The 27,736-nt window shown below is 51.0% G+C and overlaps 1 protein-coding gene and 1 non-coding gene across 2 annotated transcripts; both read left to right on the top strand.

Moving 5' to 3' along the window:
- Positions 1-351: 351 nt before the first annotated feature.
- Positions 352-27,291, top strand: LOC132585908 (uncharacterized). The gene is made up of 6 exons (XM_060257785.1): positions 352-554; positions 19,832-19,898; positions 22,313-22,401; positions 24,762-24,872; positions 25,651-25,719; positions 26,971-27,291. Exons 1-6 carry the CDS (start codon positions 405-407, stop codon positions 27,289-27,291), a joined length of 807 nt encoding a protein of 268 aa, XP_060113768.1. The 5' UTR covers positions 352-404.
- Positions 6,927-6,996, top strand: TRNAD-GUC (transfer RNA aspartic acid (anticodon GUC)). Its single transcript has one exon. It is a non-coding gene; the product is annotated as a tRNA-Asp (tRNA).
- Positions 27,292-27,736: the final 445 nt, after the last annotated feature.

Raw genomic sequence — 27,736 nt, 5'->3', positions numbered from 1 at the left:
CTAATACATGCTTTTGTAATTGCTGAATCGTTTGGTGAGTTTGTGGGTTGTACGGAGGCTGGTTCTCACGGAAAGCCTCGTGCTTTGGATTTCTCTGCCTATCATTGCCCTGATTCTCTTTGTGCATTGCGCAATCTCCCACCTGGAGGTTGGCAACCGCCCCCGCCTCGATGCCTTCTCTTCCCTTCCCCCCCCCCCCGGCAATCTCCCGCCTTCCTTTTTTCGTTCTTCCCCAAGGCTGCCTCTTTTCACCCGGTCCCTGGCTGCGACCAGAGGGGGGGGGGGAAAGCGAGCGAGGGGGCGGAGCCAGGCTTCGCCGCGCCCGAAGCTGTCACTTTCCCCCCGGCCCCTCCCCTCCACCAAGCCCCGCCCCCGAGCCACGTGACGCCCGGTTCCGGAAGAGGATGGCGGCGGGATGGAGGCTGGCGAGCGGCGCGGGGGCGACGCGGCTCTCCCTCCGGCTCGGGCTGCTGCTGGCCTCGGTGGCCCTGTTGGGGCCGGACGTGGCCGGCGGAGCCGCCTCGGAGCCCGGCCGGTGGCACCTCGAGATCGGCGTGAGTTTGGCCTGGGGGCGGGGCCTGGGGTGGGGGCGGGGCCTGGCAGAGGGGCGGGGCCTCGCCTGCCCTTTGATCTCACCCCCCTCCCGGGAAGGGGCTTTTCTGCTTCTGTCTCCTTTGACTAGCAAGGGGGAGGGGGAGCATTGTTATTATTATTATTATTAATGGCAGCATTGTTGTCAGAGGTTATTAATCCCACTAATACCAGTGGTTATTGCTAACCAGAGGCTGCTGTAGCGGTGAGAGCCCTGGGCTGAGGCAGACTCAGGTTCGAATCCCCACAGTAGAAGCTGGCTGGTGGGGCCTTAAAGTGGGGGGCGGGGCCTGGGAGAGGGCGGGGCCTTAAAGTGGGGGGCAGGGCCTGGGAGAGGGCGGGGCCTTGTGTGCCCTTTGATCTCCCCCCTCCCAGGAAGGGTCTTTTCTACTTCTGTCTCCTTTGACCAGCAAGGGGCAGAAAAGCTTTTGGGGGAGGGGGAGCAGTATTATTATTATTATTATTAATGGCAGCATTGTTGACAGAGGTTATTAATCCCACTAATACCAATGAACATGAACATATGAAGCTGCCTTATACTGAATCAGACACTTGGTCCATCAAAGTCAGTATTGTCTTCTTAGACTGGCAGCGGCTCTCCAGGGTCTCAAGCTGAGGTTTTTCACACCTATTTGCCTGGACCCTTTTTAGTTGGAGATGCCAGGGATTGCACCTGGGACCTTCTGCTTACCAAGCAGGTGCTCTACCACTGAGCCACCGTCCCTCCCCAATGGTTATTGCTTACCAGAGTCTACTGTAGTGGTGAGAGCCCTGGGCTGAGAAGAAGAAGAAGAAGATATTGGATTTATATCCCGCCCTCGACTCCGAAGAGTCTCAGAGCGGCTTACAATCTCCTTTACCTTCCTCCCCCACAACAGACACCCTGTGAGGTGGGTGGGGCTAGAGAGGGCTCTCACAGCAGCTGAGGCAGACCCAGGTTCGAATCCCCACTCTAGAAGCTGACTGGTGGGGCCTTAAGGTGGGGGGCGGGGCCTGGGAGAGGGGTGGGGCCTCCTGTGCCCTTTGATCTCCCCCCTTCCCAGGAAGGGTCTCTTCTACGTCTGTCTCCTTTGATCTGCACAGGGCAGGAAAGTTTTTGAGGGAGAGGGAGTATTATCATCATCATAATTATTAGGAGGGACGGTGGCTCAGTGGTAGAGCATCTGCTTGGTTAGCAGAAGGCCCCAGGTTCAATCCCTGGCATCTCCAACTAAAAAGGGTCCAAGCAAATAGGCGTGAAAAACCTCAGCTTGAGACCCTGGAGAGCTGCTGCCAGTCTGAGTAAACCAGCGGTGGCCAAACTTGCTTAACGTAAGAGCCACATAGTATAAACATCACATGTCTGAGAGCCACAAGACATGAACATCTGGTGTTTGAGAGCAGGCAGGAAGGAAGGCAAATAGATGGGGAGGTAGAGGTGGAAAGAAAGCAACTTTAACTTTAGATGCATTCTTCAAGCCACCAGCTGGCTTGGAGAGCCACACGATATGTGTGAAAGAGCCACAGTTTGGCCACCCCTGGAGTAGACAATACTGACTTTGATGGACCGAGAGTCTGATTCAGTAGAAAGCAGCTTCATATGTTCATATATGTATTAATGACAGCATTAATGAGGTTATTAATCTCATTAATACCAGAGCCTAACCGGAGCCTACTGTAGTGGTGAGAGCCCCGGACTAAGATCTTGGAGGCAGACCCAGGTTCGAATCCCCGCTCCCAAAGCTGGTCGGGGAACCGTGGGCCTTCCCTCTCTCTCCGCCTAGTGTCCCTTGCAGGGTTGTTTTGTGAGCGTGACATGGAAGGGAGGAGAATGATGTGAGCTATGTTGGGTCGCCATCAGGGGGAAAGGTGGGTTGCGATTGACGCAGATTAAGAAAATAGAAATCATTGCGCTTCTCGGTAGCGGAAGTCTCTGCAGACACGATGGTTTGTCGCACAGTTGAGTGACCAAGAAGTGGAACTGTGGGTGGGGCTATGCTGATGTTGGGGCGGAGCTATGTAGATAGGCTTGGCTTTGGAGGGTCCCAGGGAGAAAGAGGGTCTACAAATATATATGTTATCCCGGGCTTTTTTTGTAGCAGGGACTCTTTTGCATATTAGCCTGATGTAGCCAGTCCTCCAAGAGCTTAAACGGCTCTTCGTTCAGGGCCCACTGTGAGCTCCAGGAGGATTGGCTACATCAGGGGTGTGCGGCCTAATATGCAAAGGAGTTCCTGCGACAAAAAAGCCCTGAATTTATCCAATAATCTATATTTGGGGGGGTGGCAGAACTATGGCTGCTGACCTGGGCACTTATGCCGAATCAATGTGTGGAGCAGCGGGGTAGACTTTTCAGTTTCAGGGAGGGGGGAGGACTGGGGCCCAACCAGAGACGTTTGATCTAGTGACATCATAGGGAGGAGCCAGTGACATCACAGGGAGGGGCCTCCAGTATCACTACCTATGAATTTATGGAGAAGCTCCCTCCGCATATATTTAGGAAGCATCCCCCCCAACAATGCCCACTTTTAGAAGAGTCACTTTAAGATCTGCAAATATACTACATATCGTGCATAGGACAAACTAACGGTCCACAAATTTGACAGTAAAAGGCAATACAGAAAAGTTTTAGGGGAACATTTCCTTCCCCCCTGCTGTTTTCTGATGACCCTGAAGCACAATCTCCTTTCCCTCCCCTCTCCCCCAACAGACACCCTGTGAGGTAGCTTGGGCTGAGAGAGCTCTTACAGCAGCTGCCCTTTCAAGGACAACTCCTACAAAAGTGATGATTGACCCAAGGCCATTCCAGCAGCTGCAAGAGGAGGAGCAGGGAATCAAACCCGGTTCTCCCAGATAAGAGAGCTCTGGCTGACCCAAGGCCATTCCAGCAGGTGCAAGTGGAGGAGTGGGGAATCAAACCCGGTTCTCCCAGATAAGAGAGCTCTGGCTGACCCAAGGCCATTCCAGCTGCTGCAAGTGGAGGAGTGGGGAATCAAACCCGGTTCTCCCAGATAAGAGAGCTCTGGCTGACCCAAGGCCATTCCAGCAGGTGCAAGTGGAGGAGTGGGGAATCAAACCCGGTTCTCCCAGATAAGAGAGCTCTGGCTGACCCAAGGCCATTCCAGCAGCTGCGAGTGGAGGAGGGGGAAATCAAAGCCGGTTCTCCTAGATAAGAGAGCTCTGGCTGACCCACGGCCATTCCAGCAGGTGCAAGTGGAGGAGGGGGAAATCAAAGCCGGTTCTCCCAGATAAGAGAGCTCTGGCTGACCCAAGGCCATTCCAGCAGGTGCAAGTGGAGGAGTGGGGAATCAAACCCAGTTCTCCCAGATAAGAGAGCTCTGGCTGAGCCAAGGCCAGGCTAGCAGCTGCAAGTGGAGGAGGGGGGAATCAAACCCGGTTCTCCCAGATAAGAGAGCTATGGCTGACCCAAGGCCATTCCAGCAGGTGCAAGTGGAGGAGTGGGGAATCAAACCCGGTTCTCCCACATAAGAGTCCGCGCACTTAACTGCTGCACCAAACTGGCTGTCACCGACTATATGATGGGTTCAGTATATGCTACAGTCTCCAGCTGCTGCTGATACCGGGGCTTGACATCTAAATCATTCCGTTTTCACTTATACTCCCAAATCAAACTTTCATTTCATTTAATGTACTCAGCATATCCTGCCCTCCCCACAAAATGGGCTCAAGACGGCCCACGTCATAAAACCAACAGCGGCAAAGCAATAAATCAGATCAATGACTAATAGCAGAAAAAAGGCTCATGTCAGATAAAATGTGTGTGCAGTCGGAATGAAACAGTGGACATGCACACAAAAGCTGTTGCCCGGAATAAAACTTGGTTGGTTCTTAAAGGTGTGCCACTGGCCTCAAGTTTTGTTCTTAAAGACCTCTGATCTTCATGGCCGCACTCCATCTCACTTCCCCCCCCAAATGTAAATCGGAACCAAGCAAGTATTTCGAATCCACCGACAACGTTCCCTCTAAGCTGCAGAGTCTTGTGAGCAAAAACTCTACTTTTGTGAGCTGCTGGCATTAAAGTTGTGAGCTCCTGCATCAATTATAGTGCTCTGGGGCCATTTTTACTGAGCTAAGACAAAAACGTGTGAGCTGGAGGCTAAAAATATGTGAGCTTAGAGGAAACACTGTCCACCAAAGAGAGCCTGCAGTCTGACTGTTGGTGCGTTAAAAGCGGAGGGGGAAGGAGCGTCACTATTAACTTGACAATCGCTGCCCTATCTAAGGCTGATTGGTTCACCGTCTTTTCCACCTCGTGAGACTTTCAAGGCAAGAGACAAGCAGAAGGGGTTTGCCACTGTCTTCGTCTGCACAGCAGCCTCAGCTTTCCTCCAAGCACTAACCATGGCCATTCCTGTGTAGTTTCCAAACTCTGATGAGGTCTGGCTAGTTTGGGATATGAGGGCTGTGTCTTCTTTTTGTATTGAAGGACATCTGTAGCTGAAGATGGACACCTAGCCTCTGGCGTGGGGGAAGCTGAATTAGCATTTCTAAGGAGCTGACCTTGGGTTGTAAAGTCATTCATAAAGTCATTCACTGGCTTTGAAGCTCAGAGGGAAAATCACACACAGCCTTTATCACCCCATTCATGCTTTTGAAGCCCCAAGTACTGTGTTGATTGCCCAGCGGGGGCTTAGCCCCAGGTGGGAAAATCGGGGGGGGGGGGGCTGCAGCCCCGTATACTTTACGCCTATGGTGTGGAGAGCAACCTCTGAACATCGATTGAGCATAGGCGTTAGGCCAGTGGTTGCGTTTTCCGCACAAACGCGCATCGATTATCCTGGCTGTTGCTCTGTGTTGACCCTCAGCTGTTAAAAACCATGCCAGCTCCTGTTGGCATCGTTTAGCCTCTTCGTCTGCCCTGATGTCTAAATGGAGCATCCATATTGGAACAGCGAGCGTGATTCCCTCTGCTCCGGATTTCAGTTTTCACTGCGTTTTGATCATCTTTACAGGGTCCCCCTGTTCCTTTTCCCATGGGGGGCAGTCTGTCTACATGCCGCTTTTCCACATTAGGACAGTGGGAGCATTTTTGCCCTTTCCTCGACATGGCATAGCAAAGCATGATGCTCGAGAGAGATTGTGGCGGTGCAGAAGAATTCTTTCCTCCAGCTTTGGAGATCTGTGATGTGGGGTGCCTCTGTGTGCAAGAATCCTTGAAATGCAAAGAGAACCTTTTTTCAAGGAGCACCATGACAGCGAAGTTAGATCAACATATGAACATGTGAACATATGAAGCTGCCTTATACTGAATCAGACCCTTGGTCCATCAAAGTCAGTATTGTCTTCTCAGACTGGCAACGGCTCTCCAGGGTCTCAAGCTGAAGTTTTTCACACCTATTTGCCTGGACCCTTTTTTGGAGATACCAGGGATTGAACCTGGGACCTTCTGCTTCCCAAGCAGATGCTCTACCACTGAGCCACCGTCCCTCCCCTAGATCCAAGCGGGCAGCCGTGTTGATCTGAAGCAGCAGAACAAAGCAGGAGTCAAGTGGCACCTTTAAGACCAACCAAGTTTTATTCAGAACGTAAGCTTTCGTGTGCTCTAAGCACACTTCATCAGACGAGAGATCAGGTATGGTGAATCAGGTACGGTGCGCAGAGCTACAAATTTAAGATCCAGTGACCGAAGAGTAAAATCAACAGCATAGTAAAATTAACAAATTGAGCAAACCTTTGATCTGGGTAACATAACATAATGACAAACTATATGCATGTTACATGTTGACGGGTAAATTAGTTGAATGGGAGAAACGTCTGAGTTAGAAGTGCCCTCAGCTTGTCCCTGGCTTGCTTATAACAATAGAGTGATTAACCGACATTCTCACATTTTGACATGTTACTGTTTTATTGGTTTCTCATGCTTATGTTACCCAGACCAAAGGTTTGCTCAATTTGTTAATTTTACTATGCTGTTAGTTTTACTATTCTGCCATTGGATCTTAAATTTGTACCGTTTTGGGTTCTAAACCACTGCCTACCAGCTGTATGTAGCTCCGCTCACTATACCCGATTTCTCGTCTGATGAAGTGTGCTTAGAGCACACGAAAGCTTACATTCTGAAGAAAACTTTGTTGGTCTTAAAGGTGAAACTTGACTCCTACTTTGTTCTGTGACAGTGAAGTGTCGTTCTTGGTGGTGTTCCCACAGTAGAATTCCACTCCTCCTCACTACGGTGGACTTCAGTGGGGCATGCATATTCGATTTACTCTCTTCCCCAAGGAAACTGAAGTGTGTGACTGTATGCATGCAAAAGCTTTGTTTCCCCAGCCCCTGTAGCATGCAGCCTCCCCCCCAGACGCACATGCACACACCCTGCCAGTCTTGATGATTGGACAGGCCATGGCTCAGTGGTAGAGCCTCTGCTTGTCATGCAGAAGGTCCCAGGTTCAATCCCCGGCATCTCCAGTTAAAAGGACCAGGCAGGAGGTGATGGGAAAGACCTCAGCCTGAGGTGGGGGAGGCCTGTTGTGCTGTGGAGGGGACCGGAGGAAATGATTTTGCATGCAGGTGGCAGGTCTTGGAAAGACTCTTTGTCTTGCGGGAGGGATTTCCTGGAACAAAGTTCTCTAACTGCACTGCAGATCTGGGTGGCAAGCGTGCTAGAGAGGACTGAAACGTGTGGGGGCAGTGGGGGGAGATAGGGGTTTTGGGAGAACTTTGTAGACTACTGGAGACCCATAGCCAGTGAGAAAGGCTGAGGAATTGGGCATCTATAGATACCAAAAAAGAAACCTGTCTGCTCTTTTGTTGTGGTTCGGGGCCATGTGTGGCTCTCCAACCCACCCCATTGGCCAGCAGAGAAGGCATTTCTCTCTTTAAATCACTTCTCCAAGCCACATCCTTCCCTCCCTCCCTCCCTCTCTCCTTTCCTTCCTTCCTTCCTTCCTTCCTTCCTTCCTTCCTTCCTTCCTTCCTTCCTTCCTTCCTTCCTTCCTTCCTTCCTTCCTTCCTTCCTTCCTTCCTTCCTTCCCTCTCTCCCTCCCCTCTCTCCCTCCCCTCTCTCCCTCCCTCCCTCCCTCCCTCCCTTCCTTCCTTCCTTCCTTCCTTCCTTCCTTCCTTCCTTCCTTCCTTCCTTCCTTCCTTCCTTCCTTCCTTCCTTCCTTCCTTCCTTCCTTCCTTCCTTCCTTCCTTCCTTCCTCCCTCCCTCCCTCCCTCCCTCCCTCCCTCCCTCCAGACATGTGGCAGTGAGCAAAGGGGAAAGACTGGGGCCCTCCAATGGAGGGGCCATAAAGTTGGAAGGAGGGGTTGAAAGGATGGGCTTGGCCCTCCAGGCCACACTGTAGCTATGGGGCTGGCAGCCCTTCTCTGGCTTTGGGGAGAGGGAACAAGAGTGGGAGGACTTCAGGAGCTCTGGCCCCACTGGTGGACCTCCTGATTGGCACCTGGGCTGTGGCCACTGTGTGACACAGAGCATTGGATTGGATGGGCCACTGGCCTGATCCAACATGGCTTCTCTTATGTTCTTCTGTGACCCAGAGCATTGGACTGGATGGGGCATTGGCCTGATCCAACATGGCTTCCCTTATATTTGTATATCTGGGGCAGGGATGGTCTGTCGTCTTGGTGTTTAGGGAGCAACTATGGGAGGGCTTCTGGAGTTCTGGCGCTGCTGGTGGACTTCTTGATGGCACCTGGCTTGTGGTCACTGTGTGACGCAGAGTGTTGGACTGGACGGCCATTGGCTTGATCTAACATGGCTTCCCTTATATGTGTATATCTGGGGCAGGGTGCTCTGTCTTCTTGGTGTTTTGGGGGGCAACAGTGGGAGGGCTTCTGGCGTTTTGGCCCCACCGGTGGACCTCCTGATGGCCCTTGGGTTTGGCCACTGTATGTTCATATGTCTGGGGCAGGGATGCTCTATCTTCTTGGTGCTTAGGGGGGCAACAGTGGGAGGGTTCTGGAGTTCCGGCCCCGCCGATGGACCTCCTGATGGCCCCCGGGTTTTGGCCACTGTGTGACACAGAGTGTCGGACTGGATGGGTGGCGGGTCTGATCCAACGTGGCTTCTGTTTGTTTGCAAACAGCTCAGTTCCTCAGAGAAAAGCACCAGTCTGACTGGGCAGAGGAAGCAGGCAGAGGAAACAGGAATCCTGGGTAACCTACTTGCCCTTGGTAGTTCTTAACCACACAGCCTGATAGCATCTCTGGTTGCGAGAAGGCTGACCTACTTCTGCACTCCTAGCCAAGACACAGTCTTGTGCCATGCTGGAGGCAGGGCGTTCACACCCTCTGTCTTGCCCCGGGCCAGATAATCCCATTCTCCCTCCCTTTTCTACCTTCCGCTACAGGTGTGGGTGGGAAGAGCCGAAATGAGCACTTGGCAGGTAGACAGGCCGCTTGCCCCTGTGACTGAACAAGGGGTGTGTGTGTGAGTGTGACGTTCAAGCAGTCTAGTGCCCACCAAGCGATGCTCCCTCTAAGCTTGGGGTGGGGAACGCCAGGCCCGAGGGCCGTTTGTGGCCCTCGAGATCACTTGGTCTGGCCCTCAGCGATTGCTGAGCCGAGCCTCTTTCACTCACTCTCCGTCTCTTTCATGGGCATTGTGAAGGACTGCTGCTGGGGTATGTGGGTGCCATTAAAGGTCTGCTGGGAGCAGCTGGAGGGAGGGAGGGAGGGCTGGCAGGGATGGGGGGGGTGGGAGCCAGCTACTACCAGTTCAGTTTGCACGTGATTATCTCAGATGGTGTGGCCTAATATGAGCGTGTGACCTAATATGCTAATATTGGGGGATGTGGTCTAATATGCCTGGGCCTAGACATTCACCTAGGGCGGCAGGCTGTGGTGTGTGTGTATGTGTGTCTGTGCTGAATTAGGCTCTCCCCATGTGACTTCAAATAGAAAAACAATTATTTGCCTTAATTTTGCTGGCCTGAATCGTTCTCCCTCAGCGGAGCACTGTTTTATAAGTTGATAATTTTGTATGGCCCGCGAATGATGTTATAAATATCCAAATGGCCCTTGGCAGAAAACAGGTTCCCCATCCCTGCTCTAAGCTGCGGAGTCTTGTGAGCAAAAGTTCTACTTCATAAGCCCCTGACGTTAAAGTTTTGAGCGAGCGACTTGGCTACCACATAAGTTCGTTTGCGTTGGGGCCACCCTTCCTGAGGAAAAAATGTGTGAGCCGGAGGCACACGCTAATTCAGCTTAGAGAGAACACTGCTGCCAAGTGTATTTTAGAAAGTGGGCAGGGGAGTACTGTGTACCTGGAATAATGTGTGCCGTTCTGGAGGCCTCGCTTTGAGAAAGGTGCGGGCAGAACGGAGCAGGTGCAGGGGAGAGAGATGAGGATGACCAGGGAGATCAAGAAGCCCTACGATCATATTTCACGCAGTAAATTCTCAGTAACAACAATAAAATCTGTAAGCTTGCTATCACAGTACCTTTATAGATTACCATAATTTTTGTTAACTGTAGCCGCACTCATTTTCCTCCATAAATCTAAGTTATATCATAGTACATAAGTGTAATAATCTGTCTTGATCCATTCATACAGTGGGGCTCAAAGTTCCTTTGTGTCTTGATTAGTATCTTCTTTCAGTATATCAGTCAACATGTCCGTTTCTGCTGTCTCCCAATATCTTCTCTAGGAGTTCTTCCTTTTAAGGCACTTCCGTCCTCCTCCAATATCTAGCATATATTATTCTAGCTGCAGTCTCTATGTGTATAGTCAAATGCTTAGCTTTTTTGTCTATTACTTCAGGTACCGGGGCAGTGATGCTCTGTGTTCTTGATGCTTGGGGGGGCAACAGTGAGAGGGCTTCTAATATCCTGGCCCCGCTGATGGACCTCCTGGTAGCACCTGGTTTTTGCCACTGTGTGACACAGAGTGTTGGACTGGATGGGCCATTGACCTGATCCAGCATGGCTTCTCTTATGTTCTTCTGTGACACAGAGTGTTGGACTGGGTGGGCCATTGGCCTGCTCCAACATGGCTTCTCTTATGTTCTTCTGTGACACAGAGTGTTGGACTGGATGGGCCATTGGCCTAATCCAACAGGGCTTCTCTTATGTTCTTCTGTGACACAGAGTGTTGGACTGGATGGGGCCATTGCCTGATCCAACAGGGCTTCTCTTATGTTCTTCTGTGACACAGAATGTTGGACTGGAGGGGCCATTGGCCTGATCCAACATGGCTTCTCTTATGTCCTTCTGTGACACAGAGGTGTTGGACTGGATGGGTCCACTGGCCTGATCCAACAGGGCTTCTCTTTATGCTCTTATGTGACACAGAGTGTTTGCACTGGAGGGGCCACTGGCCATATCCAACAGGGCTTCTCTTGTTCTTCTGTGACACAGAGTGTTGGACTGGATGGGCCATTGGCCTGATCCAACATGGCTTCTTCTTATGTTCTTCTGTGACACAGAGTGTTGGACCTGGATGGGCCATTGGCCTGATCCAACATGGCTTCTCTTATGTTCTTCTGTGACACAGAGTGTTGGACTGGATGGGCCATTGGCCCTGATCCAACATGGCTTCTCTTATGTTCTTCTGTGACACAGAGTGTTGGACTGGATGGGCCATTGGCCTGATCCAACATGGCTTCTCTTATGTTCTTCTGTGACACAGAGTGTTGGACTGGATGGGCCATTGGCCTGATCCACAGGGCTTCTCTTATGTTCTTCTGTGACACAGAATGTTGGACTGGAGGGGCCATTGGCCTGATCCAACATGGCTTCTCTTATGTCCTTCTGTGACACAGAGTGTTGGACTGGATGGGCCACTGGCCTGATCCAACAGGGCTTCTCTTATGCTCTTATGTGACAACAGAGTGTTGCACTGGCTGAGGGGCCACTGGCCATATCCAACAGGGCTTCTCTTGTTCTTCTGTGACACAGAGTGTTGGACTGGATGGGCCATTGGCCTGATCCAACATGGCTTCTCTTATGTTCTTCTGTGACACAGAATGTTGGACTGGATGGGCCATTGGCCTGATCCAACAGGGCTTCTCTTATGTTCTTCTGTGACACAGAGTGTTGGACTGGATGGGCCATTGGCCTGATCCAACATGGCTTCTCTTATGTTCTTCTGTGACACAGAGTGTTGGACTGGATGGGCCACTGGCCTGATCCAACAGGGCTTCTCTTATGTTCTTCTGTGACACAGAGTGTTGGACTGGATGGGCCATTGGCCTGATCCAACATGGCTTCTCTTATGTTCTTATGTGACACAGAATGTTGGACTGGATGGGCCATTGCCTGATCCAACATGGCTTCTCTTATGCTCTTCTGTGACACAGAGTGTTGGACTGGAGGGGCCATTGGCTTGATTCAACATGCTTCTCTTATGTTCTTATGTGACACAGAATGTTGGACTGGAGGGGCCATTGCCTGATCCAACATGGCTTCTCTTATGCTCTTCTGTGACACAGAGTGTTGGACTGGAGGGGCTATTGGCTTGATTCAACATGCTTCTCTTATGTTCTTATGTACAATATTCAAAAGAAACAGCTCAGGTTTAAAAGGTATAGTCCTGGTTAGTTTTTGGGTGGGAGACCACCAAGGGAGAACAAGGCTGCTACGCAGAGGCAGGGAAAGGCAAACCGCCTCCGTTTGTCTGCCCTGACATGGACGGCGCAGGCTACCTGGATCTCCTGAGATCTAGGAAAGTTAAGTGTGGTTGGCCTTGAGTGGAGGACCACCGAGGAAGACCAGGGTCTGAGACGGGCAATGGCAAACCTCCTTTGAATGTCACTTGCGGGGGGGTCTCTATAAGTCAACTATGAATTGGTGGCACTTTACATACATCCCTTCTTTATATTATCACTGCTGTAAGAATAGAACTTACAAACATCTGGAAGAAAAAAGAAAATTCTGATCCAAAGAGAATTTAGAAGACGACTGCATGTTTATATCCCGCCCTTCTCTCTGAATCAGAGTCTCAGAGTGGCTTCCAATCTCCTTCATCTCCTTCCTCCCACAACAGACATTCTTTGTGGTGGATGGGGCTGAGAGAGCTCTCCCAAAAGCTGCCCTTTCGAGGACAACTCCTGCAAGAGCTATGGCTGACCCAGGGCCATTCCAACAGGTGCAGTTGTAGGAGTGGGGAATCAAACTCGTTTCTCCCAGATAAGAAAGAGTCCACGCACTTAACCACCGCACCAAACTGGCTCTCAGAAGACAGACACCCTGTGAGGTGGGTGGGGCTGAGAGAGCTCTCCCAAAAGCTGCCCTTTCAAGGACAACTCCTGCAAGAGCTATGGCTGACCCAGGGCCATTCCAGCATGCGCAAGTGGAGGAGTGGGGAATCAAACTCGGTTCTCGCAGATAAGAGTCTGCACACTTAACCACTACACCAAACTGGCTTAGGGAGAAAGTTCAGCCTTTCTATTTACATGTTATCTGAATAATTAAAAAATAAGAACTAGATCTTGGGGTGGATACAAAATGGAAGAATATTATCCATTGGACGGAACAGTTGTTATATGTCCTCTCGGACTTTGTATAGGCAAAAAGAAACTTCTGGCTATGAGCAACCGAACATATGCCCCCGGGAAGGGGGGGCTTTCTGCCTTCATGCGGTTTGGGGCAGAAGGGAAAAGCTGGAGGCCTCATTTGTGCCTTGGCCGTTCTCTGTAAGATCTGCCTCTCTGGTTCATGTTCCAATTTAGGGCCTACTGTGTGGTTATCTGCCTAGCGGGACACAAAGTCACAGTCTGGCTTCACCCACACCACTGAGATGTTCCCTCCCCACCTGTTCGCCAGCCTGCCAAACCAGCGGTCCACCTGCTGTCCCTAGCCTTCTGTCAGAGCACCCAATCATGTTCTCTAGCTGGGGAGTGTTTTTTTTGAGGGGCTGGGGTGGCGCAGCCATCTGTTTGGCAACTGCCGGTGGAGATCTGGCGTCCTCGGTCACGCGGTGCCGGACACTTAGGGAATCGGGTTACGGGATTGCAGGGTGGATTAGATTCAAATCAAATTGATTTAGATTCAAATCAAATTGAGAGCCAGTTTGGTGTAGTGGTTAAGTGTGTGGACTCTTATCTGGGAGAACCGGGTTTGATTCCCCACTCCTCCACTTGCACCTGCTGGAATGGCCTTGGGTCAGCCATAGCTCTGGCAGAGGTTGTCCTTGAAAGGGCAGCTGCTGTGAGAGCCCTTTCCAGCCCCACCCACCTCACAGGGTGTCTGTTGTGGGGGAGGAAGATATAGGAGATTGTAAGCCGCTCTGAGTCTCTGATTCAGGGAGAAGGGCGGGATATAAATCTGCAATTCTTCTTCTTCTTAAATCGCGATTTAAATCCCTAGTCAGATAGACTTGATTTAAATCATCTGCATAAAGACTCATTTTTGCTGACGCAACCTTAATAGTCACAATTAGATGAAGATTTCATTTTTAGAATAACAGCTGTTCGTATTAGTTTTACAGTTATATAAAAATATTGATTTTTTTTTTTAAATACTGTTAGAAGCACGTTATAGATAGGTAGAGGAGCTTCATTAAAATGTTCCCAAACCGGGTCTCTTTTACGGCCATTATAGGTTTTCTCCTCCGGGGAAAGAATAATGTGATAAACCTCGGGTCATACACACAAAAGATCCAAAGTCTTGCGGAGTATTCTGCTCAAGAAGTCTCACTTTCGTTTTTACTGCCTGCCCCTCCCACTCCACACTTAAGTTTCTTCCTGCGCAGATCTGTTCCGCTCCAAGCAATCTTTTTCTATTCATCGAACTTTTTGAAACTTAGCACTTAAGGGGTTGATTCTGTGTCCATAGGTTTGTAGAACAATGAGATTAAGGTCTTTTTTCTCTACTCCGTTCATTTTATAACATTTTTGTTACGTAGAAGATGGCATGTGATCCCTGCAAATTACAGATCTGAGAACTGCAAAACGAAGCATCTGTGTTCTGTGATAATATCTTGTAGACAGAGAAACTGCCCAGTAATCTTTCAGAAACCTCTGGAAGAGCGTGGACAAAGCAGGAGTAAAAGTGCACCTTTAAGACCAAGTTTTATTCAGAACTTTCGCGTGCTCTCTACGCACGCTTCATCAGATGAGGGGATCAGGTATTGTGGGCTGAAATACAAGCAGTTTGTTGATTAAGTATGCAGACAGATCACACGGTAACCCAGTGTGGCTTAGCCATATGGTCTGGATAGCCATAAAAGGTAATAAAGTCCTCTGCCAATTGGTGTTTCTGTAAATCTAGGTGAAGCACAAAAGGACGTGTATTTCCTAGTTGCAGTCCACCTAGTTCACTTAGAGAGCACACGAATGTTTACCTTCCGAATAAAACTTGGTTGGTCTTAAAGGTGCCGTTTGACTCGTGCTGTGTTCAACTGCTTCAGACCAACACGGCTAGAAGCCCTTCCACTTTGCTCTCCCCAAACACCAAGAATACAGAGCGTCACTTGCCCCAGACAGAGAGTTCCAACAATACGCTGTGGCTAATAGCCACTGATGGACCTCTGCTCCAGATGTTGATCCAGTCCCCTCTTGTAGCCGCCACCAACTCCTGCGGCAGTGAGTTCCACATGTCAGTCACCCTTTGAGTGAAGAAGGACTTCCTTTTATCCGTTCTAACCCGACTGCTCAGCCATTTCATGGAATGCCCAGTCAACAGAGGCTGCTGTTTAGTGACCTTTTTTTTTTTTTTGCAACGCATGAGCAAGGAAGGGGCTTGTGGAGGAGAGGGAAACCGAGCTGGGCAATTTGCAGAGTGGCCAGGTTTCCCCTGGTGTGAACATCGGAACTAGAGAGACAACCTGGGAGACTAAGCGGGAGCACTCCCCTGGGGGTGTAAGGGGCAGCCACCAAGACTCGTGCAGACAGAACCTGACTCTGCCGGTTCCTTTCGCTTCTGCTTCCTGGTTTTCTGGCGGGCTCATTTCTGCCAGGGAGCAGCCGTGCCTTGATCGCCTGCCCCTAGAATTGTATTGACACCTGTGCAAAACTCCTTTGCAGTTCTCCGAGTAATCTCGCCGCAGCGGGTTACTCATTTACCTGGAAGGCAGTGGGTGAGGGGAGGACGTCAAATGAACACTGGCCTTCCTGGGCGACCGGTAGGCCTTCTTGGCTGGAGCGTGATTTAAATGGGAGGGCGACGGAGGGTCTTTCCACCTGCAGCACGTCAGCTTTTCCCTGGCCTACGCGGAGAGGAAGAGATGCGGGCTGTGCTGCAGGGGCAGGGGTCGCTTTAATGCAGGGGTGGCCAAACGGTGGTTTGGGAGCCACGTGTGGCTCTTTCACACACATTGTGTGGCTCTCGAAGCTCCCATATTGGCCGGCTTGGAGAAGGCATGTCTCTCTTTAAAACACTTCTCCGAGCCAAGCCAGCCAACAGCTTGGAGAATGCATTCAAAGTTAAAGTTGCTTTCTTTCTACTTTTCCTTCCATCCCCATCTCCCTCCCTTCGTCCCTCCCTCCCTCCCTCCCTTCCTTCCTTCCTTCCTTCCTTCCTTCCTTCCTTCCTTCCTTCCTTCCTTCCTTCCTCCCTCCCTCCCTCCATCCCTCTCTTCCTCCCGCCCTCCTTCCGTCCCTCTCTCCCTTCCTCCATCTCTCCCTCCCTCCCTTCCTCCCTTCCTCCCTCCCTCCCACCTTCCTTCCCTCCCTGCCTTCCTTCCTTCCTTCCTCCCTTCCTTCCTCCCACCCTCCCTCTCTTCCTCCCACCCTCCTTTCCTCCCTCTCTCCCTTCCTCCATCTCTCCCTCCCTCCCTTCCTCCCTCCCACCTTCCTTCCTTCCCTCCCTCCCTCCTTCCTTCCCTCCCTCCCTCTCTTCCTCCCTCCCTCCTTCCCTCCCTCCCTCCCTTCCTCCATCTCTCCCTCCCTTCCTCCCTCGCTCCCTTCCTCCCTCGCTCCCTCCCTCCCACCTTCCCTCCCTGCCTTCCTTCCTTCCTCCCTCCCTCCCTCCCTCTCTTCCTCCCGCCCTCCTTCCCTCCCTCTCTCCCTTCCTCCCTCGCTCCCTTCCTCCCTCCCTCCCACCTTCCTTCCCTCCCTGCCTTCCTTTCTCCCTCCCTCCATCCCTCCCTCTCTTCCTCCCGCCCTTCTTCCCTCCCTCCCTCCCTCCCTGTTTTACAGCTCTCAAACATCTGATGTCTTGCAGCTCTCAAACATAACATTTATTCTGTGTGGCTCATGTTAAGCAAGTTTGGCCAGGCCTGCTTTAACGGATAGGGTCGCGGCTCTGTGGCAGAGGCTCTGCTTGGCATGCAGAAGGTTCATTCCCTGGCATTTCCAGTTGGTGAAAGCCTCAGGCAGGAGGTGATGGGAAAGACCTCCGCCTGAGACCCTGGAGAGCTGCTGCCTGCCTGAGTAGACGATGCGACACTGAAGGACCCAGGATCCTTTTGTTGGGGGGGGTGTGGCTCAGTGACACAGCCTCCCCTTGGCATGCAGAAGGCCCCTGGTTCAAGACCCGGCATCTCCAGTTAGAAGGATGAAGCAATAGGTGACGTGAAAGACCTTCGCCTGAGACCCTGGAGAGCAGCTGTCAGCCTGAGTAGACAATACTGTCTTTGACGGATCAAGGGCCTGATTCAGCATTAGGCAATTTCATGTGTGTTCATATTGAAGTAGAGAAGCTTTCGGGTGATGGATTGCCAGTTGTGTCTGCAACTAAGGTGGGATGGTTTGGGATGGGGCTTTTTTTTTTGAAGCAGGAGCTCCTTTGCATATTAGGCCATCACCCCCCTCCCGATATAGCCAATCCTCCAAGAGCTTACAGGGCTCTTCTTCCAGGGCCTACTGTAAGCTCCAGGAGGATTGGCTACATCAGGGGGTGTGGCCCAGGGGTGGATTCTAGCAGGACCTCCTTTGCATATTAGGCCACCCCCACCCCCCCGATGTAGCCAATCCTCCAAGAGCTTACAGGGCTCTTCTTCCAGGGCCTACTGTAAGCTCCAGGAGGATTGGCTACATCAGGGGGTGTGGCCCAGGGGTGAATTCTAGCAGGAGCTCCTTTGCATATTAGGCCACCCCCATCCCCCCGATGTAGCCAATCCTCCAGGAGCTTACAGGGCTCTTAGTACAGGGCCTACTGTAAGCTCCAGGAGGATTGGCTACATCAGGGGGTGTGGCCCAGGGGTGGATTCTAGCAGGAGCTCCTTTGCATATTAGGCCACACAACCCCCCGATGTAGCCAATCCTCCAAGAGCTTACAGGGCTCTTCTTACAGGGCCTGCTGTAAGCGCCAGGAGGATTGGCTACATCAGAGGTGTGTAGCCTAGTTCCTGCAACATAAAAAGCCCTTGTTTGGGATCAGCAGGATATGACGATCCTGTTCTCAGCACCACTCCATTCCCCCAGTTCCTTGGTACAGGAAATGGTGGGAGAAAGACCTCCAAGTGCTAGAATTTGGGCCCAGAGACCCTATGGCAGAGCAGAAAAGCCTGGGTCCTGTTTCTGGCCCCTCCAGAGAGCGAGGACGGGGAGGGCTTTCCTCTTCCTAAGACTTTAGGTAGCCATCGCCAGTCCAGCTTTGAGGACACCTTGGTGAGTTAGTGTCTCATCGTGCTCCAGACTTGGGGCTCCCAGCACAAACCTACAAAACGGCCTTTTGCCGAGCCATCGCATCGAGCCGTCCACATCAGTCCCCATTTTGTGGCGGCTCTCTGGCGTTTCGAAGGGTGGGGCTGAGAGAGCTCTCCCACCAGCTGCTCTTTCAAGGACAGCTCTGCGAGAGCTGTGGCTGACCCAAGGCCATTCCAGCAGCTGCAAGTGAAAGAGTGGGGAATCAAACCTGGTTCTCCCAGATAAGGCGGGGGGGGGGGAAACTCCTCTCTCAAGTTCTGTCGAACTGGAGGTCCTTGTGTAGGGAAAAATGGGTGTCTCCCTGCTTCTCTTCAAGGCCATTTCTGCAGTACAGCGCAGGAGAGCGATACCCTGTAGGCAGCGCTGCCTTTCCTCACATGCACGGTCTCTGTAGCCCAGTGGCCTGCAAACTTTCCACTGGAAGCCAAGAGGTTGTTTGCTCTCTTTCTGAGTCAGAAAGGAATCTTCCACGGTGACTGACTCGTTCAGGGAAGAGACGGCTGTGGTTTCACATTCCTCTTCGCCAGGCCTCATTTTGGGCGGGAGGTCACAGGAGCGGAGCTCTGGAACCTCTAAATTTTATTGTGCTCTTTCTTTCTTCCCTGCCCCCCCCCAAAATACTTACTTCTAGGCTCCATTGTTTAAACCCCCTGTGAAAATTTTCTGGAATTCTTAAGATTTGACAAACTTTCTAGTATTTTTCCTTACAAAAAAGGGGGAAATAACCAAAACATATAAAGCAAACAGATGGAAATCTCCCTCATGCCACTGTTGCCGCATAGGAGGAAGTAATTTGGAAAGTATGATAAAGTTTTAGGATGACAATTATAATTCAAGAGGCATTTTAAGGTAGATGCTGAACTGATATAGAAGATAATGATATTGGGTTTACATCCTGCCCTATACTCTGAATCTCAGAGCAGCCTACAATCTCCTTTACCTTCTCCCTCCCACAACAGACACCCTGTGAGGTAGGTGGGGCTGAGAGAGCTCTGACAGAAACTGCCCTTTCAAGAACAATTCCTACGAAAGCTATGGCTGACCCAAGGCCATTCCAGCAGCTGCAAGTGGAGGAGTAAAGGATCAAACCCGGTTCTCCCAGATAAGAGAGCTATGGCTGGCCCAAGGCCATTCCAGCAGCTGCAAGTGGAGGAGTGGAGAATCAAACCAAGTTCTCTCAGATAAGAGTCCGCACACTTAACCACTATGCTAAACTGGCTCTCCCTTCCGGTGATGTCAGGGGTGCGTGGCATATACAAATAAGTTGTGCTGATGAGCTCCGGCACCTCTTTTTCTACAACATGACCCCCGGCTTTTAGACTTCACAGAAATAAGACATACTCTCAGCCAGATTGAGAGATACTAATCTCTGTGAAACTAAGGAAGCATGGGAACCATTGTATAACTGGTTACGTTATAACATATGAGCTCCCAAAATAAGGTAATAATGTAGTTTATGATAACTATTGCCGTGTAAAAAATATATTCTTGTCTTAGTAGGAGCTTTAAGAGACATTAATGATTTTTGAATTACTGAATTATAAGATGCACTTGCAGAGAAGGTTATAAGATGACCAATATCGATGACGATGCAAAATGAGCAAGGCATAAGCAGAAATACTACAGAATTCTCATTCATGCACCCTGCCATTTTCCCTTTCCTTCTATTTCCCTTTCCCATTCCCTTTTCACCTGAAAATCTAATAAATCTATTGTAAAACAAAATACCCCCCAGCTCTTCACCAACCTTCCCTTTGTCCTTCTCTTCCCAGGGCCAAGGCGAGCACTTGCTTGTGTTCCCCAAGACGATGTTTAACAGGACCGCAGTGATGCTCAAATGTAAGTTGCTTCGTTAAGGAGTGTTGGGGTGGCCGTAAAGGGTGTTTGACTCCCTTGACAGATATGGGTCTGCTGAGGGGTAGCAGAAGGCTCGCTGTCTTTGCAGCCAGTATCAAATACAGCTGCTTTAGTTGTCTTTTGGTGGGTGGGGGGCTAACAACCATCGGTGCTCAGGGTGTCAACCTCATTTGTGATGAGCGCCGGATCTGACCTAAATGAGACCTTGTTGGGCCAGGCCATGTTGGGTTGGGCCATGTGTGTACCTGTTTTAAGATTAGGTAGCAGAAATATAAACTTTATAAAGAACACAGACAAACACAAATATATATCTTTTAAAAAAAAACTTAAAACATGCTTAAAACGTTAGGGCTCATTGGTTTTAAAGATGCTTTCTTTGTATTTCTCCCATGGGATCCAGGGAACTGGGCAAAGGAAGCTCTGGCTCTTTCCTTCCTTCCCCAGGGGACCGGGAGGGAAGGAGCCTCAGCCAATAGAAGGAAGAGAGGCTTGGATCCATAGCTCGGCTGTACGATTGAGAGAGCCTGGCAAAGCAAGCTATCCCCCTCTCCTTCCTCCCCAAGGGAGGAGCCTCAGCCAATGGAGAAGATAGAGGTTTTGCTGTGTAGCTCCTGTGCAGTTGAGCAAGCCTTGCAAAGCAAGCTGTGATGCAGAAGGAAGCAAGAGAGAGGGAGAAGGAAGCAGATGACAGTCCAGGGGCCTGATTGGAGCCTTCTGGGGGCCTGATTCGGCCCCCGAACTACATGTTTGACACTGCTGGTCTAAATGGAACACTCTGGGGACAGCAGTCCCCTTTTTCTTGGTACTTGGTGGACAACAGTGAGAGGGTTTCAGGAGTTCTGGCTCCAGTGGCGGACCTCCTGATGCTCCCTGGGTCTGGGCCACTGTGTGACACAGAGTGTTGGACCAGATAGCTCATTGGCCTGATCCAACATGGCTTCTCTCATGTTGTTAACCATTGCTTGTTATTGATAAAGGTTCCCTCTAGATCCGGGGTGGGGTGTAGCTTGTGCAGATGTTGGGGCAGTCTAGAGATGGGAAGGACTGAAGGGCCATGAAGAAGAAGATACGGGATTTCTGCCCCACCCTTCACTCTGAATCTCAGAGTCTCAGAGCGGCTCACAATCTCCTTTACCTTCATCCCCCACAACAGACACCCTGTAAGGTGGGTGTGGCTGAGAGAGCTCTGGCAGAAACTGCCCTTTCAAGGACAACTCCTACGAGAGCTGTGGCTGACCCAAGGCCATTCCAGCAGCTGCGAGTGGAGGAGTGGGGAATCATACCCAGCTCTCCCAGATAACAGTCCGCACACTTAACCACTACACCAAACTGGATGAGTTCCAGCCCCCAATTTTTCCAGTTTCCCCTCAGAATACATGTAATTGAAGGCTGCTTCCCCTGCAGGTAGTTGCCAGGAGACCTGCCCAACCATATATGTGTGGGGCATATGTGTGTAACGAATCAGTTTAAGATGCCTGCGATCCCAGAGACTGCCCGCTGCATCTCTGCATGATTCTCTGCTCTGACCAGCATGGCTGCCCACCTGAACCTATGTTTTATCGTTACTCTCCGCAGAGCAACAGGTGCAGTTGTGGTGTTATGTTTGCTCCTGACTTGGAACAATTCTCTGCCCTCGAAGGAGGATGCACGTTGTGTCTCTGCATGTCTTTTCTTCACCTCTTTCCAGTCAGGAGGCATACTGAGAACAGTGACTCTTGCAGAAATTACAGATGCTGGGGTGATGCTTTCTTAGGTTAAATGTACACTTTTGGGGGTGTAAGAGCGGAGGGGTTTTTTTTTCAGTTTTAATTTGGAAGAAAAGTGCAGTTCTGCTGGTAAAAGTTTGGGTATCTGGAATCAAACAGCAACTGGCGTACAGATAGTACGGTAAATTCAAAATAATCACTGGAAAAAGACAACGCTTTAGAAAGTTAACAAAGGATCTGTATTACAAGAATTCAAAGTTAAACAAATAGTACGCACACAGCCGCAAAAAGTCCGTCCGCAAACGATAGCTTCCGTTGTTCCGTGGGAACGCTTCGTTCGTTCAACATTACGTAAGAGAGAGAACGGAGGAAGGCTTCGAAACCACCAGCGAGTTCTAGATGCGGCGAGTTCTCTCCGTCCCTTTTGGGTTTATTTTGCCGTCTCTTCTCAACGCTATCGAAGCCTTTAAGGCATCAAAACAAGACGAACGTTCTTATCCGCAGAAGCTGCGGCTTGGAATCGAAAGCGGGACGGTGGGCCCTTTAAGAGACGGAAACCCGCGGAGCCACGGAAGCTATCGTTGGTAAAAGTTTCGGAGCTGCTGGACTGGATGGAAGCGAGATCTTGGGGGCGGGGAGGGGGGGGTCCTAGGTTTCAATCTCGTGGCTCAAGTACCCTTTGCTTTGCAGTTCTGAATGAGACGTGTGACTCGGACGTGATGCTCACCATTACCTGCTACCTGCGCAGCTCCCGGTGTCACGACGAAGTCTACATAAACGTAAGGGAGCGGCCTCATCTTTTCCTTGGCGGGTGGATGGGAGAGGAATTCCTAAAAGGCCTTCTCTGGGGCCGCATCTCCCCAGCAGGGAGACGTCTGAACGACCCGAGTTGCCAGACGGTGAACAGAATTCTGAGCTGAAGAATTACCTGCCTTTTAACCAGGGGTTTGATTTGGAGCACCTTCCCTTGAAGGAACGGCTGAACGGTCTGGGACGTTGAGAAACGTTTCGACCACCAAAGGGGTCCACGATCGCGGTTTATAAAGTTACGCATGGGGTGGAGAGAGTTTGCTGAGAGAAATTGTTTTCCCTCTCTCCCCAAAACTCAAGGGCACCCCGTGAAGCTGACGGGCAGGGGGTTCAGGACAGACAAAAGGGAATACTACTTTAATCCGAGATGGATTCAGATGTGGAATTCTCTGCCAGAGGAAGTAGTGATGGCTGCAGGAGCGAACAGCTTGAAAAGCGGATTAGATAGATTCATGGAGCAGAAGCCTTTCAGTGGCTACTAGCCCTGGTGACTGTGGGGAACCTCCACATTCGTTCAGAGTTACTCGTCCTCTGAGCTCCAGAGCCAGGAGGCAACATCAGGGGAAGGCCTCAGCCTCTCTGCCCTGTTGCGAGCCCTCCAGAGGAACTGGTTGGCCACTGTGTGAGGCAGGAGGCTGGACTGGATGGACCCTCACTGGTCCAATCCAGCAGGGCTCTTCTAATTTTCTTATAAAGGCCTCGGCCTCTCTGCCCTGCTGTTGGCCCTCCAGAGGAACTGGCTGACCCCTGTGTGAGACATGAGGCTGGACTAGATGGACCCTCCCTGGTCTGATCCAGCAGGGCTCTTCTGAGGTTCTTCTCAGGGGAAGGCCTTGGCCTCTCTGCCCTGTTGTTGGCCCTCCAGAGGAACTGGCTGGCCCCTGTGTGAGACAGGAGGCTGGACTAGATTGACTCTCACGAATCTGATCCAGCAGGGCTCTTCTGATGTTCTTCTCAGGGGAAGGCCTCAGCCTCTCTGCCCTCTTGTTGGCCCTCCAGAGGAACTGGCTGACCCCTGTGTGAGACATGAGGCTGGACTAGATTGACTCTCACTGGTCTGATCCAGCAGGGCTCTTCTGATGTTCTTCTCAGGGGAAGGCCTCGGCCTCTCTGCCCTGTTGTTGACCCTCCAGAGGAACTGGTTGGCCACTGTGTGAGACAGGAGGCTGGACTAGATGGCTCCTCCCTGGTCTGATCCAGCAGGGCTCTTCTGAGGTTCTTCTCAGGGGAAGGCCTCAGCCTCTCTGCCCTGTTGCTGGCCCTCCAGAGGAACTGGGTGGCCAGTGTGTGAGACAGGAGGCTGGACTAGATGGACCCTCCCTGGTCTGATCCAGCAGGGCTCTTCTGAGGTTCTTCTCAGGGGAAGGCCTTGGCCTCTCTGCCCTGTTGTTGGCCCTCCAGAGGAACTGGCTGGCTCCTGTGTGAGACAGGAGGCTGGACTAGATTGACTCTCACTGATCTGATCCAGCAGGGCTCTTCTGATGTTCTTCTCAGGGGAAGGCCTCAGCCTCTCTGCCCTCTTGTTGGCCCTCCAGAGGAACTGGCTGGCTCCTGTGTGATACAGGAGGCTGGACTAGATTGACTCTCACTGATCTGATCCAGCAGGGCTCTTCTGATGTTCTTCTCAGGGGAAGGCCTCAGCCTCTCTGCCCTCTTGTTGGCCCTCCAGAGGAACTGGCTGGCCACTGTGTGAGACAGGAGGCTGGACTAGATGGACCCTCAGTGGTCTGACCCAGCAGGACTCTTCTGATGTTCTTCTCAGGGGAAGGCCTCGGCCTCTCTGCCCTGTTGTGGGCCCTCCAGAGGCCACTGTGTGAGACAGGAGGCTGGACTAGATCAGAGGTGGAGAACTTGGTGTGGCCTTCGGGGATTGCTGGGCTGAACCGAGCCATGTAGCAGCCTCCCTAGGGCCTGGCTGGCCAGCGAGGATTGTAGGGCCCAGCCGTGCTATGCATCTATATTAGATTTATATTATAAAAATATATTGGATTTATATTCCAACCTTCATTCGGAATCTCAGAGTTTCAGAGCGGCTCCCAGTCTCCTTTGCCTTTCTCCCCCACAACAAACACCTTGTGAAGTAGGTGGGGCTGAGAGAGCTCTCACAGAAGCTTCCCTTTCAAGGACAACTCCTGCAAGAGCTCTGGCTGACCCAAGGCTATTCCAGCCGCTGCACGTGTATGAGTGGGGAATCAAACCCGGTTCTCCCAGATAAGAGTCTGCACACTTAACCGCTACACCACGCGGGTTTTCTTAGAACTTATTGACTTTTTTGGGAACAATAACAAGTTACAGCTTCCCCCTTTATTATTATTATTTTTTTTTTCAGGAAAAGAAAGCCGTCAGCTACCTGAACAGATACGAATACACAGACAGCATCGCGGGGGGCGGCCAGTACGTCTATGAATCCAAACAGATATACTGTCACAGTCTCAATGAGGTGGGGAATCCAAAATGATGGATTGAAGGGGCGGGGCACTCAGTTTCCACCGGATTCAGGAGCCTGAGCATGGAGAGGGAAAGGTGGGAGGGAAGGGAGGAGGCCCCCTTCAATTCGGACGGGGTAGACAGGTTCTAGGGCAGAAAGTTTGGGGTGAAAGCCAATAAGTAGCGAGGGGATGTTTGACCAGGAAGAGTGGAAAGAGAAGGGTGAGGAGAAGGGTGTTGTGGAGTGGCCAACTAAGAGGTCCTGGGTGCATGGCTGCTCATTTTGTGGAGGAGAAGGAACCGGGGTGAGTTGTGGCGGGACCAACATGAGGCCGAAAATTAGTCCAGGTGGAAAGTTGAGAACTGTTCTGAAGTAATCCAAGCCAACATGGGGATTACTGATTAGGGTTTATCAGGCTGGTGCCAGGAACCTGGGTCCAGATCCTGGCTCGGCCCGAAAGTTTACAAGGTGGCATTCGGGCCCGTTACCTTCTCTCGACCCTAGCCTACCTTGTCAGGTTGTTGTGAGGATGCAGGTAGGGACAGGACAGTCGCTTGAGTTGTTCTTAACTCCTTGCCGGAAGCGCAGGAGGGAGCGTAAACGTGACGAAGGGAAAGAAAAGGGGTTTCCTTTGGCCCCAAGGGAATAAGGGTGTTTCACTCTCGGTTCCAGTGACGGTGAAGGATTGTCTCCGAGTGAGAAGGTGGGAACGGGGACAAAGGAATGGGGGGGGGGTTAGAGAAGGAAAGAATGCTGATTGCTTACCTCTTCTTCCTCCTTTTTCTTTCAGCTGCATACTTGGGAACTCCCCCTGCCCAAGAAGCTGGAGCCACCGCAAGAGTTGCGGGTTCCCAGTTCGGTCAGTTGCGATGCTTCGGAAGCGGGGGTGGGAGGGGGGACAGGTCAGTCCGCGTTAGCCAGCCTGAGATCTCATGGTGGGCAACCAGTAAGGTTTAAAAAGACCTTTCTTCTCCAGCCCCCTCCACCTTTTGGATCTCCACTCTTAACCTGCTTATTAAAGTTGCAGATGATACTAAATTGGGAGGGGTTGCAAATACAGTATAAGACAGAAACAGGATCCAGGATGATTTTGACAGGCTGGAAAACCGGGCTAAAACCAATGAAATGGATTTTAACAGGGATAAATGTAAAGTTCTGCATTTAGGTAGGAAAAATTCAATGCATGATAGGATGGGGGAGACTTGTCTTAGCAGCACTATGTGCTGAAAGGATCTAGGGGTCCTAGTGGATCATATGCTGAACATGAGTCAACAGTGTGATGCGGTGGCTAAAAAGGCAAATACAATTTTGGGCTGTATCAACAGAAGTATAGTGTCCAGATCATGTGAAGTGATGGTATCGCTTTACTCCGCTCTAAGACCTCACCTGGAGTACTGTGTTCAGTTTTGGGCACCATATTTTAAGAAGGATGTAGACAAGCTGGAATGGGTCCAGAGGAGGGCGACGAAGATGGTGAGGGGTCTGGAGACCAAGTCTTATGAGGAAAGGTTGAAGGAGCTGGGGATGTTTAGCCTGGAGAGGAGGCGGCTGAGAGGAGATACGATCACCATCTTCAAGTACTTGAAGGGCTGTCATCTAGAGGATGCTAAGGAATTGTTTTCAGCGGCCCCAGAAGTTAGGACCAGAACCAATGGGTTGAAATTAAATCAAAAGGGTTTTCGGCTCAACATTAGGAAGAACTTCCTGACTGTTAGAGCGGTTCCTCAGTGGAACAGGCTTCCTTGGGAGCTGGTGGGCTCTCCTTCCTTGGAGGTTTTTAGACAGAGGCTGGATGGCCATCTGACAGCAATGAGGATCCTGTGAATTTAGAAGGAGGTATTTGTGAGCTTCCTGCATTGTGCAGGGGGTTGGACTAGATTACCCTGTCCAACTCCATGATTCTATGAATTACCTGTCCCCTGAGACTGTCTGTTTTTCTTTTAATCAAAAAGCAAATGGCTGGAGGCCTGCTCAGCCTGTGGGGGCAGGGGGGGGGAGTCGCTGGCTGTAGCTTCCTGGGTCGGGGAGGAAGAGGAGGGTCTTCTACCCGGAGTGCACGTCCTCTGAGCCCGCTTCCCGCCTTTTGCCAATTTCTGCATTTCCCTCGCAGGGCCCGCCTGGCAAGACGAAGAGGGAAGCCCCCGAATCCTCAAAAGACCAGAACGCTTCCCCTGATAAGGATCTGGAATTGGTGCCAAAGCCCAGCGCAGAGCAGAAAGAAGGCGTGGCTCAGGCAAAGGCCGCTGGTCCGGCAGAGGAGGCCAAAGCCGATGGGAAGAAACAAGACGCTCCAGGGACAGGAGGAAAAAAGGTTGGTGGCAGAGATGGAGGCAGGAAGATGTTTTCCGGGGGCCGCAAGGACCCTCGTGTGCCCTGCAAAGGCCCCTGTTTCTTCCTCGGCAAAATTTTTCAGCAGCAACTACCCCCCTAGAGATGTAGAATTTCCAGAAATTTTGAAGTTCGGAAATTTTGAAGGTTTTTTTTTTTTCCGGGAAACAACAGAAATTTTCGGAAAAATTGGGGGGAAATATGCTACATTAGCACTTTTTTCCCCCTTTTCCAGATCGAAAGTCATTCCGTAACTTTAGGAACATAAGAACATAAGAGAAGCCATGTTGGATCAGGCCAACGGCCCATCAAGTCCAACACTCTGTGTCACACAGTGGCAAAAAATTTTATATACACACATACACTGTGGCTAATAGCCACTGATGGACCTGTGCTCCATATTTTTATCTAAACCCTTCTTGAAGGTGGCTATACTTGTGGCCGCCACCACCTCCTGTGGCAGTGAATTCCACATGTTAATCACCCTTTGGGTGAAGAAGTACTTCCTTTTATCCGTTTTAACCTGTCTGCTCAGCAATTTCATCGAA

This window comes from Heteronotia binoei, chromosome 17 (assembly GCF_032191835.1).
Source record: "Heteronotia binoei isolate CCM8104 ecotype False Entrance Well chromosome 17, APGP_CSIRO_Hbin_v1, whole genome shotgun sequence".
NCBI classification, from domain to species: Eukaryota; Metazoa; Chordata; class Lepidosauria; order Squamata; family Gekkonidae; genus Heteronotia; species Heteronotia binoei.
This window is presented reverse-complemented; position numbering and strand designations above follow the sequence as displayed.